General features: G+C 42.7%; 1 protein-coding gene across 1 annotated transcript in view; it reads left to right on the top strand.

Moving 5' to 3' along the window:
* The window catches only part of SLCO3A1 (solute carrier organic anion transporter family member 3A1), a 355,323-nt gene that overhangs the window by 60,799 nt on the left and 275,284 nt on the right, over positions 1–19,240 (top strand). The window contains exon 2 of the mRNA XM_063445626.1: positions 14,025–14,490. Coding sequence (XP_063301696.1) covers positions 14,025–14,490 — 466 coding nt within the window. The remainder of the gene's footprint in view (positions 1–14,024; positions 14,491–19,240) is intronic.

Here is a 19,240-nt window from a genome sequence, read left to right as displayed (position 1 = left end):
CCCATTTTTTTCATATTAAATTATGTTTCATAGCTAAATATTTGATATTAAATGAAAGCCCTGTTTCCCCTGAATTAAATGATATATAATAAGGGGGGTGCATTTAATATGAAAGAGGTGAATTACAGTTGGACAGACATATAGCGCAAATGCCAGGTTTTGTTTACGTTTTGTTTTGTTCACAACGTGTACATTTGGCTCAGTCCTTAAGGGGTTAATTGTGCGATCTCATTACAACTCCCTGTTTGTTGACTACTAAACTCATCAGTGTTAAAACAATTGAAAGGTAGTTTCTGTGCAGTAGAAATATGATTACTAATTACATTTTATGAGTGTCTCTCAATACTCAAGAGGCCATGTATTAGTAGGGATTTAATGCCTCAACCCATTGAAAGACAGAGAGCTGTGGCTCACTTCATTTGTATTCAAAGAGTTGAAGCATGTTCATATGTAGCATGTTTTAGATGGCTCCAAATGCTCTTTAAATGATCCTATCAAAGCAGTCATAATTTTTCAAACATTCATTGTGTATGTTAGTTAAATCAAGACGTGCAATGATGAGAGAGCAAGGCAAGTCAAAGCCTCCTTTAAGGGGACCCAAAGGCCAACAATAATTGGCTGTTAACACCAGGAATAGAGTTTTTTTGTCCACAATGTAAAATAATTAGCACATCCTTTTATGCCTTCAAGGACCAATGAAAAGCAAGGTGCTAGTGCAACGGTTTGCTCGTTTTCAGCCAGTTACCAAAAAAAAAAAAGATTTGGTGTTTTGATTTCTCATCTTGTTCTTTGTAACTGATGTTAATAAAGTCTTCTTCCATAAATCAGTTTGACACAATGTTTCCAACACAATCATTTGCATAGACAGAGTATGCAAACAAGGAAGATCGCTACCTAAATTTTACTTTAAGAAAACTAATTTAAAGAAAGATCATTACAAATTCATACTCTAGCAATATATCAGGTACATGCAGACATTTTCTATAATGTGTTGTCAGCAGCTGTGGTTTGTATAGTAATAGAGATGTCCCGAATAGTTCGCTGGCTAATAGTTCCTGGCGAACATAGCTTGTTCGCGTTCGCCACGGCGGGCGAACATATGCGATGTTCGGTCCGCCCCCTATTCGTCATCATTGAGTAAACTTTGACCCTGTACCTCACAGTCAGCAGACACATTCCAGCCAATCAGCAGCAGACCCTCCCTCCCAGAACCTCCCACCTCCTGGACAGCATCCATTTTAGATTCATTCGGAAGCTGCATTCTTTTTTTTTTTTTATTCTTTTTTTTTGAAGTGCATTGAACATCCACGTAGTGACAATGACATATGGTGCAATGCAAAACGTTGGAATACAGACTTAGAGTTATGAAACAAAATGTCAAGAGGAACTGCACGTTTTTAAAATATAAAACATATTTGCTAGGTAAACTTGTCTTGATGTAAGTGAAAAGCAAGGCATAGGGAAATTGTCAGACATGTTGAGAGTAAGTTTGAATACACATGCTTGAACTGAAGAGGGGTAAGGGGATTAACACCACCAGTTATAGAGCAACATGTGTGAATCAGAATATCAAAACTAGAAATAAGTAGACTAAATAACCTCTTAGTGAGTGCTGTTAAATGCTAGACAACTGACTACACCTCATAACAAGGGCATTTTAGATTCTCAGCAGCAGAGATGTTTTAGCCAATTCCTCTGACATGCTTCAGAGAGTGGTCGTCTCTACTCGCATCCATGTGCCGCTTAGTAGTGCTTCCACCACCTGCCGGGTGCACCAGAGGATCGCTCAGACCACGAGGGTCAGCAGCTCGGCGCATCAGCACTCTTGCTCCCTGAGCCCAGTCCATTGTGGAAGAAGATGCCTGGTCGCCCCCAGCCCTCCAGCTTCAGTATAAGTAACCTGTGAGGTTCTGGGAACGTTCCTGTTCAGTCGTGGGCGGCTGGTTGGCGTGCCATCCCCCCTGGCTCTCTGTTCTGAAGGAGAGCACAATGCTGGGGCACCTCTGGAGATCTCTTCCATCCTAGGTGATGTGAGTAGCAAAGCCCTCTGCCGTGATTCAATCCGACTCCAGAAGGCTGCACAGAGAGCATCAAAGGCTGCATGGAACTTAGCTTCCCAGTGTGGGCTTGATTGCTCTCGGAGTGGCGGCCATCTTAGCTGTGACACGATGGCTCGTTTTGTCAGGGTGAGTAGTGGCCATTTAGCCTTGTGGGTTACTTTAGCCTTTCCTTCATTTGTATTCAAAGAGTTGAAGCATGTTCATATGTAGCATGTTTTAGATGGCTCCAAATGCTCTTTAAATGATCCTATCAAAGCAGTCATAATTTTTCAAACATTCATTGTGTATGTTAGTTAAATCAAGACGTGCAATGATGAGAGAGCAAGGCAAGTCAAAGCCTCCTTTAAGGGGACCCAAAGGCCAACAATAATTGGCTGTTAACACCAGGAATAGAGTTTTTTTGTCCACAATGTAAAATAATTAGCACATCCTTTTATGCCTTCAAGGACCAATGAAAAGCAAGGTGCTAGTGCAACGGTTTGCTCGTTTTCAGCCAGTTACCAAAAAAAAAAAAGATTTGGTGTTTTGATTTCTCATCTTGTTCTTTGTAACTGATGTTAATAAAGTCTTCTTCCATAAATCAGTTTGACACAATGTTTCCAACACAATCATTTGCATAGACAGAGTATGCAAACAAGGAAGATCGCTACCTAAATTTTACTTTAAGAAAACTAATTTAAAGAAAGATCATTACAAATTCATACTCTAGCAATATATCAGGTACATGCAGACATTTTCTATAATGTGTTGTCAGCAGCTGTGGTTTGTATAGTAATAGAGATGTCCCGAATAGTTCGCTGGCTAATAGTTCCTGGCGAACATAGCTTGTTCGCGTTCGCCACGGCGGGCGAACATATGCGATGTTCGGTCCGCCCCCTATTCGTCATCATTGAGTAAACTTTGACCCTGTACCTCACAGTCAGCAGACACATTCCAGCCAATCAGCAGCAGACCCTCCCTCCCAGAACCTCCCACCTCCTGGACAGCATCCATTTTAGATTCATTCGGAAGCTGCATTCTTTTTTTTTTTTTATTCTTTTTTTTTGAAGTGCATTGAACATCCACGTAGTGACAATGACATATGGTGCAATGCAAAACGTTGGAATACAGACTTAGAGTTATGAAACAAAATGTCAAGAGGAACTGCACGTTTTTAAAATATAAAACATATTTGCTAGGTAAACTTGTCTTGATGTAAGTGAAAAGCAAGGCATAGGGAAATTGTCAGACATGTTGAGAGTAAGTTTGAATACACATGCTTGAACTGAAGAGGGGTAAGGGGATTAACACCACCAGTTATAGAGCAACATGTGTGAATCAGAATATCAAAACTAGAAATAAGTAGACTAAATAACCTCTTAGTGAGTGCTGTTAAATGCTAGACAACTGACTACACCTCATAACAAGGGCATTTTAGATTCTCAGCAGCAGAGATGTTTTAGCCAATTCCTCTGACATGCTTCAGAGAGTGGTCGTCTCTACTCGCATCCATGTGCCGCTTAGTAGTGCTTCCACCACCTGCCGGGTGCACCAGAGGATCGCTCAGACCACGAGGGTCAGCAGCTCGGCGCATCAGCACTCTTGCTCCCTGAGCCCAGTCCACTGTGGAAGAAGATGCCTGGTCGCCCCCAGCCCTCCAGCTTCAGTATAAGTAACCTGTGAGGTTCTGGGAACGTTCCTGTTCAGTCGTGGGCGGCTGGTTGGCGTGCCATCCCCCCTGGCTCTCTGTTCTGAAGGAGAGCACAATGCTGGGGCACCTCTGGAGATCTCTTCCATCCTAGGTGATGTGAGTAGCAAAGCCCTCTGCCGTGATTCAATCCGACTCCAGAAGGCTGCACAGAGAGCATCAAAGGCTGCATGGAACTTAGCTTCCCAGTGTGGGCTTGATTGCTCTCGGAGTGGCGGCCATCTTAGCTGTGACACGATGGCTCGTTTTGTCAGGGTGAGTAGTGGCCATTTAGCCTTGTGGGTTACTTTAGCCTTTCCCTGGTGGGGACCGGGATAACCCCCACCGGTCATGAGGGGGGGGGGGGGGGAAACGGGGCTGTAGATATGAGGTGCAGACACGATGAGAGCACCAGGCCGGTAGATCAGCCGCTTCTCCCTGCCACAGAACCCCCAGAGCAGATAGGCTGCAGCACAGTGCGTAGTCATAGGCTGCTACAAACTTGATCGGGTAAGCTCCCTGGTGTTCAGGAACAGGTAAGTGTTCAGTGACCAACCTCCAAAGGTATTATTCCCTCTGTGGGTCTCACTTTGCATGCTGTATGCAGGGAGCTCACTTCATGCACGTCCGTCCGCCATGCTGGCCCCGCCCCCCCTCTCCTCCCACTCCCCCCCCCAGAAGCTGCATTCTTAGTGAGAAGAGGAACAGTGTAGCTGCTTCTGATTTAATAGGGAAATCGATAGCTAGGCTAGTGTATTCAGTGTCCACTACAGTCCTGAAGGACTCATCTGATCTCTGCTTTAAGGACAGCACCCCAAAAAGCCCATTTTAGGGCTAGAACATCAGTCTGCTTTTTTTTTTCTGTGTAATCTAATTGCAGTTGCCTGCCTGCCAGCGTGTGTGTCAGGCTCACAGCGTAATATATATATATATATATATATAATATAATAGCAGTCAGTTTCCTTCACACGTGTTTGTTTCAGGGCCAGCCAGGGCACAGTGTCACACCAGTGCAACTCATATCTGGTGTAACAGTAGTGTACATTAAAAAAAAGAAAATAGAAATTTGACTGTGAAATAATAGCAGTCAGTTTCCTTCACACGTGTGCGTTTCAGGGCCTGCCAGGGCACCGTGTCATACCAGTGCAACTCATATCTGGTGTAACAGTAGTGTACATTTAAAAAAAAAAAAACAACACTTTTTTTACTGTGAAATAATAGCAGTCAGTTTCCTTCACACGTGTGCGTTTCAGGGCCAGCCAGGGCACAGTGTCACACCAGTGCAACTCATATCTGGTGTAACAGTAGTGTACATTAAAAAAAATAAATAGAAATTTGACTGTGAAATAATAGCAGTCAGTTTCCTTCACACGTGTGCGTTTCAGGGCCTGCCAGGGCACAGTGTCACACCAGTGCAACTCATATCTGGTGTAACAGTAGTGTACATTTAAAAACAAACAAACACTTTTTTGACTGTGAAATAATAGCAGTCAGTTTCCTTCACACGTGTGCGTTTCAGGGCCAGCCAGGGCACAGTGTCACACCAGTGCAACTCAGATCTGGTGTAACAGTAGTGTACATTAAAAAAAAAAACTAGAAATTTGACTGTGAAATAATAGCAGTCAGTTTCCTTCACGCGTGTGCCATTCAGGGCCTGCCAGGGCACAGTGTCACACCAGTGCAACTCATATCTGGTGTAACAGTAGTGTACATTTAAAAAAAAAAACTAGAAATTTGACTGTGAAATAATAGCAGTCAGTTTCCTTCACACGTGTGTGTTTCAGGGCCTGCCAGGGCACAGTGTCAAACCAGTGCAACTCATATCTAGTGTAACAGTAGTGTACATTTAAAAAAAAACTAGAAATTTGACCTTGAAATAATAGCAGTCAGTTTCCTTCACACGTGTGCGTTTCAGGGCCTGCCAGGGCACAGTGTCACACCAGTGCAACTCATATCTGGTGTAACAGTAGTGTACATTAAAAAAAAAATATATAAATTTGACTGTGAAATAATAGCAGTCAGTTTCCTTCACACGTGTGCGTTTCAGGGCCTGCCAGGGCACCGTGTCACACCAGTGCAACTCATATCTGGTGTAACAGTAGTGTACATTAAAAAAAAAAACTAGAAATTTGACCTTGAAATAATAGCAGTCAGTTTCCTTCACGCGTTTGCGTTTCAGGGCCTGCCAGGGCACAGTGTCACACCAGTGCAACTCATATCTGGTGTAACAGTAGTGTACATTAAAAAAAAAAAAATAGAAATTTGACTGTGAAATAATAGCAGTCAGTTTCCTTCACACGTGTGCGTTTCAGGGCCTGCCAGGGCACAGTATCACACCAGTGCAACTCATATCTGGTGTAACAGTAGTGTACATTTAAAAACAAACAAACACTTTTTTGACTGTGAAATAATAGCAGTCAGTTTCCTTCACGCGTGTGCGTTTCATGGACTGCCAGGGCACAGTGTCACACCAGTGCAACTCAGATCTGGTGTAACAATAGTGTACATTAAAAAAAAAAACTAGAAATTTGACCTTGAAATAATAGCAGTCAGTTTCCTTCACGCGTGTGCCATTCAGGGCCTGCCAGGGCACAGTGTCACACCAGTGCAACTCATATCTGGTGTAACAGTAGTGTACATTTAAAAAAAAAAAACTAGAAATTTGACTGTGAAATAATAGCAGTCAGTTTCCTTCACACGTGTGTGTTTCAGGGCCTGCCAGGGCACAGTGTCAAACCAGTGCAACTCATATCTGGTGTAACAGTAGTGTACATTAAAAAAAAAAAATATAAATTTGACTGTGAAATAATAGCAGTCAGTTTCCTTCACACGTGTGCGTTTCAGGGCCTGCCAGGGCACAGTGTCACACCAGTGCAACTCATATCTGGTGTAACAGTAGTGTACATTAAAAAAAATAAATATAAATTTGACTGTGAAATAATAGCAGTCAGTTTCCTTCACACGTGTGCGTTTCAGGGCCAGCCAGGGCACAGTGTCACACCAGTGCAACTCAGATCTGGTGTAACAGTAGTGTACATTAAAAAAAAAACTAGAAATTTGACCTTGAAATAATAGCAGTCAGTTTCCTTCACGCGTGTGCCATTCAGGGCCTGCCAGGGCACAGTGTCACACCAGTGCAACTCATAACTGGTGTAACAGTAGTGTACATTTAAAAAAAATAACACTTTTTTGACTCTGAAATAATAGCAGTCAGTTTCCTTCACGCGTGTGCATTTCAGGGCCTTCCAGGGCACAGTGTCACACCAGTGCAACTCATATGTGGTGTAACAGTAGTGTACATAAAAAAAAAAACTAGAAATTTGACCTTGAAATAATAGCAGTCAGTTTCCTTCACACGTGTGCGTTTCAGGGCCTGCCAGGGCACAGTGTCACACCAGTGCAACTCATAACTGGTGTAACAGTAGTGTACATTTAAAAAAAATAAAACAAATTTGACTGTAATAGATTGAATAGCAGTTAGTTGTCTGCAAGCGTGTCAGGCCTACAGCGTCTACTCTGCCAACTTCTGCCACTGCACAGTGCCACTCATATCTGTTGTCACAGTAGCTTGCACGCATAGTACCACTAATTGAAAAAAAAAAATGACAGGCAGATGCAGGCCACCCTACAATAATGCCCAGTGTTCAGAGGCCACGTACCCTGAACTCGAAAAGTTCTGAGGACATAGTTGACTGGCTAACACAGGACACCCAATCTTCTACAGCTTCCGCTTGGAACATTGACGCACCATCCTCCTACAGCTTAGCTTCAGGCACCTCTCAAGTTACCATTCGCCCGCCTGCCGCCACCACCAACACTAGCACCACAGTCGCTTCACTTGATCTGTCAGAGGAGTTATTTACACATCAGTTGGAAGAAATGAGTGATGCGCAACCATTATTGCCAGAGGATGTAGATAACAGGGATATGTCTCAGTCAGGCAGCATTACACAGTCAGTCAGTGTGATGAAGATGATGTTGTACCCGCTGCTGCTTCCTTTGCTGAGTTGTCAGATACAAGTGAAGCGGTTGATGATGACGATGCGTCCGTGGATGTCATGTGGGTGCCCGCTAAAAGAGAAGAAGAACAGGGGGAAAGTTCAGATGGGGAGACAGAGAGGAGGAGGATACGAGTTGGAAGCAGGGGGAGGTCGTCGCAAGGAGCTAGTGGCACAGTCAGACAGCATGCATTGGCACCCGGGGTCAGCCAGACAGCACGCCAATCAATGCATGCTGTTGCCACCACCAGAATGCCGTCATTGCAGAGCTCAGCAGTGTGGCATTTTTTTTGTGTGTCTGCCTCTGACAACAGCAATGCCATTTGCAACCTGTGCCAAAGAAACTGAGTCGTGGGAAGTCCAACACCCACCTAGGTACAACTGCTTCGCGAAGGCACATGATCGCACATCACAAACACCTATGGGATCAACACATGAGTACAAGCAGCACTCAAACTCAAATCCACCATCCTCCTCCTGGTCCAGCATCTTCAGCCACGTCAACCACTGCTGTCCTCCTTGCCCCCTCTCAACCATCCGCCACTCCGTCTCTCGCCTTGAGCAGTTCCTGCTCATCTGCCCACAGTCAGGTGTCTGTCAAGGACATGTTTGAGCGTAAGAAGCCAATGTCACAAAGTCATCCCCTTGCCCGGCATCTGACAGCTGGCTTCACTGAACTCTTAGCCTGCCAGCTTTTACCATACAAGCTGGTGGAGTCTGAGGCGTTCCAAACATTTTTAACTATTGGGACCCCGCAGTGGAAGGTACCCGGACGAAATTTCTTTGCACAAAAGGCAATCCCCAACCTGTACTCGATTGTGAAAAAGGAAGTAATGGCATGTCTGGCACACAGTTTTGGGTCAAGGGTCCATCTGACCACTGATACCTGGTCTGCAAAGCATGGTCAGGGCAGGTATATCACCTGTAGAGGAGGGCAGTATTAGAGTCCACGATCTCCGCTGGTTTCACAGGTAAATCCACAGTCAGCGCTGAAAAGTAATGCAAGTCCCCAAATCCTCCCAATAACCGGACGAAACACAGTTTGGGAGTCAACTAACTTTCTTTATTCACAAGATGGCATATTTAAGCAGTTCCCCATGCAAGGGGTTTCCTTACAGACAATTCAGGGGATTTCTCCCATCAGACATTGCAATTCTCCCAACAGGCACTGCTGCACGAGAGGGATACTCCCACTAAAATGGACGATTAAGTGGATTATCTCCTCGTGCAGCAGAACCGACAATTTACTTTAAAATACATATTTTGTATAATATTCGGTACATTGAGACAACCAAACGTTCGGTATATAGCTGGGGTCTGAGCGCACCTTTTGTGAGAATACCGCTCAGATCCCAGCTGAAATGACCGAATGCCGCAACAAATACTGTTCTGCATAGAAGTTCCCCTCAATCTGTCGATTGCATTTAGGGGAACGTTTCTACCAAAAACCGGGCTCCCGAACGGCCTGGAAGTGCAGCGGTGTTCGCATCATCGAGTAGCCGTTTTTAGTTCCAGGCACTCGATGACCAAACACCGCTGCAAAATAGACGAAACAAGATGGCCGACCGCCGCATGGTCGGTAGCCGAACGACGGCCACCCAGGAGAGTCTATAATTACCGATTGCAACATTGTTGCAACCGGTTAACAAGCGCCACACGACCCTAAATGTGTGATCTATCAGGGGGGCCCGGATTTGTTTGGCAAACAGCCTAGATAGGCGTTGTTCGCCGAACAAAGTACTTGTATGCTGGTAGCATACAGCTGCCAGCATGCGAATTATCATAGCACAATACACACACAGCAAGTTATACATAGCACACAGTACAGCCTACAGACAACCTTCCCCGATTATAGTCCAGAAGTGGCTAGGTTTGCCACATCACCTACACTGAGCATTTTGTAAACCTGCTGACGGCTGCCAAGCATGGAATGCGTGTCTCTGCAGAGGAGTTGGTGACACCGCCACGACTTGCAGGGAGGCCTGCTGCCACGTCCTCTACTCCTCCTACTCCATCCTCTTCCATAATCTCCTTGGCTGAGTCCTCTTCTGCTGCTGCGTCTTGCTCCACATCAACGGCACTCCCTCAGCTCCCCAGGTACTATTCCACATCCCGGATACGGCAGTGTCACGCCGTCTTGGGGTTGACTTGCCTGAAAGCAGAGAGTCACACCGGACCAGCACTCCTGTCCGCCCTGAACGCACAGATGGATCAGTGGCTGACTCCGCACAAACTGGAGATCGGCAAAGTGGTTTGTGACAACGGAAGAAATTTGTTGGCGGCATTGAATTTGGGCAAGATGACACATGTGCCGTGCATGACACATGTGTGTAATCTGATCGTACAATGCTTTGTGCAGAAGTACCCAGGCTTACAGGACGTCCTGAAGCAGGCCAGGAAGGTGTGTGGCCATTTCAGGCGTTCCTACACGGCCATGGCGCACTTTTCAGATATCCAGCGGCGAAACAACATGCCAGTGAGGCGCTTGATTTGCGACAGCCCGACACGTTGGAATTCAACACTCCTAATGTTCAACCGCCTGCTCCAACTAGAAAAAGCCGTTAACGACTATTTGTATGATCGGGGTGCTAGGACAGCCTCTGCGGAGCTGGGAATTTTTTTGCCACGTTACTGGACGCTCATGCGCAATGCCTGTAGGCTCATGCGTCCTTTTGAGGAGGTGACAAACCTAGTCAGTCGCACCAAAGGCACCATCAGCGACATCATACCATTTGTTTTCTTCCTGGAGCGTGCCCTGCGAAGAGTGCTGGATAAGGCCGTAGATGAGCGTGAAGAGGAAGAGGAAGAGTTGTGGTCACCATCACCACCAGAAACAGCCTTATCAGCATCGCTTGCTGGACCTGCGGCAATGCTGGAAGAGGATTGTGAGGAAGAGGAGTCAGAGGAGGAATGTGGCTTTGAGGAGGAGGAGGAAGACCAACCACACAGGCATCCCAGGGTGCTCGTTGTCACCTATCTGGTACCCGTGGTGTTGTACTTGGCTGGGGGGAAGAACATACCTTCAGTGAGATCACTGAGCACGAGGAACGGGACATGAGTAGCTCGGCATCCAACCTTGTACAAATGGGGTCTTTCATGCTGTCATGCCTGTTGAGGGACCCTCGTATAAAAAGGTGGAAGGAGAACGACCTGTACTGGGTGTCCACGCTACTAGACCCCCAGTATAAGCAGAGAGTGCCTGAAATGTTACCGAATTACCGTAAGTCGGAAAGGATGCAACAGTTCCAAAATAAATTAAAAAGTATGCTTTACACCGCGTATAAGGGTGATGTCACAGCACAACGGGAATCTAACAGGGCACGACCACGCCGGCAAGGGCAGGACGCTTTACAGACATGTTGTTGATGGAGGACATGCAGAGCTTTTTAAGTTCTACGCATTGCCACAGCCCTTCGGTGTCCACCCTCAGAGAACGACTCGACCGACAGGTAGCAGACTACCTCGCCTTAACTGCAGATATCGACACTTTGAGGAGCGATGAACCCCTTGACTACTGGGTGTGCAGGCTTGACCTGTGGCCTGAGCTATCCCAATTTGCGATAGAACTTCTGGCCTGCCCCGCTTCAAGTGTCCTGTCAGAAAGGACCTTCAGTGCAGCAGGAGGTATTGTCACTGAGAAGAGAAGTTGCCTAGGTCAAAAAAGTCTAGATTACCTCACCTTTATTAAGATGAATGAGGGATGGATCCCGAAGGGACTGACAGTGGGCGATACATTCGACTAAAAAAGGCCTGATTAGGGGGACGTAAAAGGGATTAAACTGATAAGAATAGTACTACTTAACACACCACTCCTATCTGGTGCCACATTAGATTGCACGCGCAGTGCCCCAAATTTGAAGTAGGAGGACCGACCAAGCATCTTTTTCCATCTCCCGGTTCCTAAAATTGATGCCATATACACGTCCTCTGATAGGGGACGTAACAGGGATTAAATTGATAGGAATAGTACTACTTAACACACCACTCCTATCTGGTGGCACATTAGATTACATGCGCAGTGCCCCAAATTTGAAGTAGGAGGACCAACCAAGCATCTTTTTCCATCTCCCGGTTCCTAAATTCGATGCCATATACACGTCCCCTGATAGGGGACGTAACAGGGATTAAACTGATAGGAATAGTACTACTTAACACACCTTATAATAACGCAGAGAGAGTCAATGCAGAGATAGGAGTCTGAAGAAGAGGAGTCAGAGAAGGAAAGTGGCTTTGAGGAGGTGGAAGACCAAACACAGCAGGTGTCCCAGGGGGCTTGTTGTCACCTTTCGGGGACCCTTGGTGTTGTACGTGGCTGGGAGGAGGAAGAGACCTTCAACGACATCAGTGAGGACAATGAACGGGACATGGCTAGCTTGGTATCCAACCTTGTGCAAATGGGGAGTTTGCGGTTGTGCAAATGGACTGTTTGCGGTTGTTTGCGGTGCGTTAAACGGGGAGTTTGGTCTGTCACTGTGAAGCGGGCGTAACCCTTACACTACCTGATCGATACAACATCATACCTGATGTTTTAAAGCACGTTATTCCAAACAATTTAGGGATGTTAGGTGATTTATGCCCTTTATGGATTAAAACCAGACTCTGCATCAACTATGTAATTTTCCATGGGAGTTTTGCCATGGATCCCCCTCCGGCATGCCACAGTCCAGGTGTTAGTCCCCTTGAAACAACTTTTCCATCACTATTGTGGCCAGAAAGAGTCTCTGTGGGTTTTAAAATTCGCCTGCCTATTGAAGTCTATGGCGGTTCGCCCGGTTCGCCCGTTCGCGAACATTTGCGGAAATTCACGTTCGCCGTTTGTGAGCGGAAAATTTTATGCTCGCGACATCTCTATTTAGTAGTATATGTTTCTACTAAGTATGTAAATGTAATGCCTCCTATCATTTGATATGTCCAAAGATGGACATGTTATGAAACTCGAGGACCTAATGATAGCCATTGTTGTGCTTTATTGGTCATTTAGAATAAGAGAACATTGTTTTATTTATGCAATATAATTTGTATACATAATTACTGTAATTTAGATGTGTTGCAACCAATTGTATTGCTATGAATGTTTATTATATCATCTTAAATTCTGAACTCCTAAAAAATAGAATATTAAGATTCATAAGATGCACGGAGTAATAAGGGTCCCAAAAAGGGACTGACTCTCTTAGAGAGGGACACGTGAGGCATGCGTTATCTTACCTCTCTGCTGATACTGTGTATCCACGGTACCAAAACCTTAGCCTCTCACTTTATTCTAGCATGTTGAATGGGATTGAATGGAATATGTAGTTCAGTCCCTGGCAGCAGTTCCACTCATCATAATTAATGGAGCTGCTGAAGAAGGTGAAAGCAGTCGTACCACAACTATTATCAGATAAATGACAGCTAGACAGGCAGAAGAGGATATGTACATTCTGTGTGTGTGTGTGTATATATATATATATATATATATATATATATATATATATATATATATAAAATAATTTCTATCAGAGAGAAATAGTGTATCCAATTTCAGAATTAGCCTCGTTAATGCGCCATATTTGAAGCAAATTATACAGCACAGTGTGGTATTGCTATGTGTGCATTGTTTTAATGTAGTTGGGTTCAGGGTTAGTTATCACAGCAAGGTTTAGGGTTATTACAGCTGAAGTTTATAAATAGTATATATTATATAAATATAATACACTTTCTTTTACAGAGATTGATTTGGTGTCACAATGTGATTTATAGAACATGTTAAGTTTTAAGTTTGGACTCAGGGGAGGTTTTAGGAGGGTCTTCAGCTAATATACATTGAAGGAGTAAAAATGTACCCTTTGTCCTAAAGCTCCTGGTTTTTTTTTTTTTTGCTACCGAACAATTCCCCTGGCCTGGCATATAGATCCAGTCATTTTTGCAATCCATTACAGTTAGAAGCAACTACGTGCAAAGAGAAAGGAACGTAGAACATAAAAAAACATAGAATGTGATGGCAGATAAGGACCTTCGTATAACATACCCTATGCAATAATCATAGAATGTGATAGTGTTTAGCAGGTCTTTTTAAAATATTACAATATGTGCATTAATAGTAATTGTTGTACAAACACAACAAAAACAAACTATACACAGATTTGTTGTTAGAAATTCTGTCCCAAAACAACTGGAAAAGTAAGTTGTCATGAATTAATGAGCAGGTCATTTTCACATTGAAACTGTAACATGACATGAAATGGTTAAGACGTACTGTTTGTAATAAACCCATGTGTAACAGTGAGGATGCATTCTAAGATATCTGTTTCCTTGTAGGTTAGTGTGCTGACAACCTTGGAACGAAGGTTCAACTTGCAGAGCACAGATGTAGGAGTGATTGCCAGCAGCTTTGAGATTGGTAACCTAGCTCTTATACTGTTTGTCAGTTACTTTGGAGCAAGGGGACACAGACCTCGCTTAATAGGATGTGGGGGTATTGTCATGGCCCTTGGAGCTTTTCTATCAGCCCTCCCGGAATTTCTTACGCACCAATATGAATATGAATCGGGAGATATCCGATGGGCTGCAGAAGGAAGAGATTTCTGTGTAATTAATGGTTCTTCCAGCGAAGATGTTCCTGATCCGGATATTATCTGCAGGAATACGACAACCACCAACATGATGTATTTACTTCTTATTGGAGCGCAGGTCCTTCTGGGAATTGGAGCGACACCAGTGCAGCCCCTTGGAGTCTCCTACATCGATGATCACGTCAGAAGGAAAGATTCTTCTCTCTACATAGGTAGGGTAAAAGATAAAATGTTAAATTATTATTTTATTTATAGAACCATTAACAGTGTAATTTGTACAATGGTAAGATGCATTGATCATAATAAAGTTTTCATATAAATGTGTGAAAACACCTTATCTAGGCAAAAAATATTATAATTTAATGGGGGTTTAGTTACATTATATGATCATATATTGCATAAGTAGGACCTGCCAAGAATGGGGTACATTGACGTTGTGGCAGGCTTATGCAATATATGATCATATAATGTAACTAAACCCCCATTATTTTTTTTGCCTAGGTTAGGTGTTTTTAAATAAAACTATTACAATCTCTAAGATTTGTAATCATTGTTTAGTGAATAAGCGAGTGCGCTGGATTTTATATTTTGTGTATTTTGGCCCCAGCAGCACCCTATAATGCATGCATGTTCAGGTGAGTGCAGCCCTCTTGGTTTCATTTATATATTTGGGAGTCCAGGCCAACTCCTTGGTTTTGCACCCCTCCCTGTCACAGGTGCCTCATTCCAGGACCCTATTTAGCCTTGATTTGCAGACAGTCTCAGTAAGGAAGTATTTCCCAAGTAAATTGATTAATCTCATAAGAGCAAGCATTAGGCTGCTAGAGTAGGACCTGCCAAGAATGGGGTACATTGACGTTGTGGCAGAGTAAGCTGGCCCATGCACTCTCAGTTTATCACCGCAGTCCTAGGTTGGATGGATTTGGATATAAAATATCGCACTGGTTATGAGCAGCCTGGCTTTTGGGTGCCAGGAGAGACCAAGCTGTCGTCGTCTCCTCCCCAAATAATGCATATCTGTACCCACAGACTCCCTAATATGATAGCTCTACATTGAGCTATAGTGGTTATGCTTTGACATGGTTAACTGAGAGGTATGCATCATGAAACATGTCATTCAAAGACACTGCAGTCTTTTCAAAAATTATCAATGCCATTATCAGAAAAAGGCAGATCCCACTAATGAGCTGCTAATTTAAGAGCAGGGATAATCCTAAAATAGGTTAACCTAATAAAAAGGAGACATTATTTCAATTGATTTATTCCTTTGTGGGATATGTTGCTATACAGCATGCTGCTTCTGCTTGCAAAGTGAAAGCAATTTCTGTAATTTGGAATTACTAATAAGAATTGCTCCCTATAGTACAGAACAATTAATATGACTGTGAAAGCTTCTCGTAATGCAGCAGGCGGCTGGATGCCAAATAATGTCCAATTTTGTGATGTGCTCATTGTGGCAGTAACTTGTTAAATGTGAAAAATGTAACATCAAGATGAATTTTAATCAGTTCTGCATTTGTTCAGTTTATTTGCAGAATTTTAACCCTTTAAGTGCCAGCGGTGTGCCCAACAGATTGCATGGCACTGTGCCCGCATACCTCAGGTACTTAAGGAGCTAAAGTCTGGAATGTTGTGTTATTTTCTATTTCTCTATAATGAAGATGAAATCATAAGAGGAGCTGCTGGAATTGTTAAACCAAACAGATTTTGCAGGGTTTGCACTTCTCCAATTCATTTGTAAATTTACAATTAGTTATTGCTTTCTTGCCTATTAACGTAATATACTCACAAGCTTGTTATTCCAGGTTTATTTATTAAATAGCTTCAAAACATTAGTGATTATATTTGCAAATCCAAAAAAAAAATTTTTTTCAGAGAAAACTAAAGAAACACACACAATTAAGAAAGCAAGAAAACAGTAGTAAAACATCCCAAACTGGAATTTTTATTTCAACCTATATCCAGTGGGAAATAGACAATCACAACTGCATCTAGTTATAGAAAAAAAAAAAAAAAAAGAAAAAAAGAAAGGGTGCAAAATCCATTATATAATCAATATAAAGTTAGCTAAAATCTATTTAAAATAAGCTGTTTGCATTCACAAGAATAAAGGGACTCCCATCTCCAACCCAAGTAGTAACTGGACTTGAAAATGTGCAGTCCATTCGGAACTGTCCAATCTTAGTTCATGCAAGCACCCAGTAATAAATCACGAAATATATCTCTACCCTTGTTGGTGGGTCCAACTAATGGAACTCCTCAACACTGGCAGAAATTCACCTAGATTGGAAACTCCAGACGTGTCCTGGGGCTTAACCCCTATACAGAGAATAGGAAATTACTTAGACCATCTGGATACCAAATCCAGAAGTCTATAGTAAGTACTGGAGTAGGAGAGATGGGATTACCAAATTAATTAATAATATTAACGTAAAGAGTCACTTAGCAAGTGTAACGAAATAGGTGGTAAAATACCCGAATTGGGTAAAAAATCTAGCCTCAATGGCTCACCTCAAAATGTCTTAGTCAATGGGGTAGTCAATCATGGTAGGTCAATTCTGATAGCTACAGACAGTAGATAAGCTTAGCTTCAAGTTGCTAAGTAAAGTATTGACTAGGAACACTGGTCCTTATGCTGGGAGCAGACTTAGTTGTAAGGCTCTATAGGCCACAGCTAGCATCTGTGGATTTATCTAAATAGAGCGAACAGAAAGTAATCTTACAAATTATCAACAGGACAAATCTGCAATCATACCCACATATATGAGGGCTAGATAACTGTAATGAGACCTACTGGTAATATTTAAGGCTCATAGTATATCTTACCCATATTATGTGAAAAAAAGGAATGATGAAAGCTTGCAGGAATCTAGTTATAAGTCTTAGAGTATAGTTAGCTGCTGTGGAATTGAGCTATAGTTAGCTGCACCTGACGAAGGTGCATTACTGAAAGCACCGAAACGCGCTTCGGGTTTCTCCTTCCTTTCACTCATTTTTTCACTAGGGCACTGTCACTATGTGTAGGTAACCAACAATCTAAGTATGGTTCTACACATTAGATCACTCTAATTTTCACTTTCTTATTTTTTCACCTCATTATACTGGACATGTTGTTTGGGAGCAGCTAACTATACTCTAAGACTTATAACTAGATTCCTGCAAGCTTTCATCATTCCTTTTTCTCACATAATATGGGTAAGATATACTGTGAGCCTTAAATATTACCAGTAGGTCTCATTACAGTTATCTAGCCCTCATATATGTGGGTATGATTGCAGATTTGTCCTGTTGATAATTTGTAAGATTACTTTCTGTTCGCTCTATTTAGATAATTCCACAGATGCTAGCTGTGGCCTATAGAGCCTTACAACTAAGTCTGCTCCCAGCATAAGGACCAGTGTTCCTAGTCAATACTTTACTTAGCAACTTGAAGCTAAGCTTATCTACTGTCTGTAGCTATCAGAATTGACCTACCATGATTAAAGTCTAATATCTGTAGCCTTTTAAAGACTAATCTATAAGTACCCCATTGACTAAGACATTTTGAGGTGAGCCATTGAGGCTAGATTTTTTACCCAATGCGGGTATTTGACCACCTATTTCGTTACACTTGCTAAGTGACTCTTTACGTTCATATTATTAATTAATTTGGTGATCCCATCTCTCCTACTCCAGTACTTACTATAGACTTCTGGATTTGGTATCCAGATGGTCTAAGTAATTTCCTTCTCTAAGCACCCAGTAATGCTGATACTAAAATCTTCGCATATTATATGCAGTCTAGGTGTCCATTAAAAAGAGAAGTAGTCAAAATAAATTATAAGACAATTGGCATCTTAAGGACATATCACAATGGTCATTGGAGGTCTAACTGATGACATTTTTTTATACTGAGATAAAGCATGATCTTATCAAGATAGTGTCTGATTTTTGAATTTGCTTCACTATCTCTCAGAGCAGGAGTACCCATTAGGTTAACCTAAGCAGCTGACCTGGAACCATGAATTTGCCTGGCCCCATTAACCATCCCTATGTAAAGAATGATGGTGGGCCCCAAACGGGTGACCTAACTACTGCCCCATGGGATCTTAATTCTTCTCTGCCGTCTTTATTTTTGTACTTTGCTTTTGTTCACATCTGTTCTTGTGGTTCCTGTAAAGGGACCAGGCCCCATTGGCCAATCTCTATACACTATGTAAACCTCCCACAACCTATACAGTTTATATAAGTGAAATCGCTACTGGTGAAACATGTTCTGTAATTGATTGATGTTTTATGTGGTGTGTGTGCCATGTGGGTGAATAATGGATCAATGGCTACCGTTGATGACTGATGGATGTACTTCTTTGTACAGTGTTTGTAAGATGGAGATGACTGATGGATACTGTGTGTGGTGTTAAAAGCTGACATGTGATTTGGTGCTGAGTAGGTGACAAATAACGTATTTGTTTGTGATCTATGTTCCATGCTATGATTGATTAAGGTATCACCTAATTTTGATGTAATTAAGTTCTATAGTGCATCTTTAATACACTGGATGTGTATTCAAGGGTCTTTGGATTCCAGATCACTTCTACACATTACCGTACTTTAGTTTGAAAAGGGTCATTGACCAGAACAGAAGACATAAAACTAGAGATGTATTAGGTGTTTTCAGAGGGTAGAACTATGAATGCAGTAATGAAGTTGGAAGTTATTTGACGCAAATCTAGAATAATCTCGGGAAATTTCCTTTTCAGGTGTAGGGTTAGATACATTTCTTATTAGCATACAAGTCTTGATATGAAACCCTAAAGGGATTAAGATCTGAAATCTCTGACTTCAATACCTGTTATATTAAAGAAACTACATTGAAACAAGCCAAGCCAGCATGTTAGCATTGTGATTGAACATTCTATACCCTTTATACGATAGGGTAGGGAATTCTAGCTACAGCCTGAGAGACTCCAAAATGAAGAAAAT

The sequence above is a fragment of the Pelobates fuscus genome, chromosome 3, assembly GCF_036172605.1.
Source record: "Pelobates fuscus isolate aPelFus1 chromosome 3, aPelFus1.pri, whole genome shotgun sequence".
Taxonomy (NCBI): Eukaryota; Metazoa; Chordata; class Amphibia; order Anura; family Pelobatidae; genus Pelobates; species Pelobates fuscus.
The sequence above is the reverse complement of the archived record's forward strand: the minus strand, read 5'-3'. Positions and strand labels throughout refer to the sequence as shown.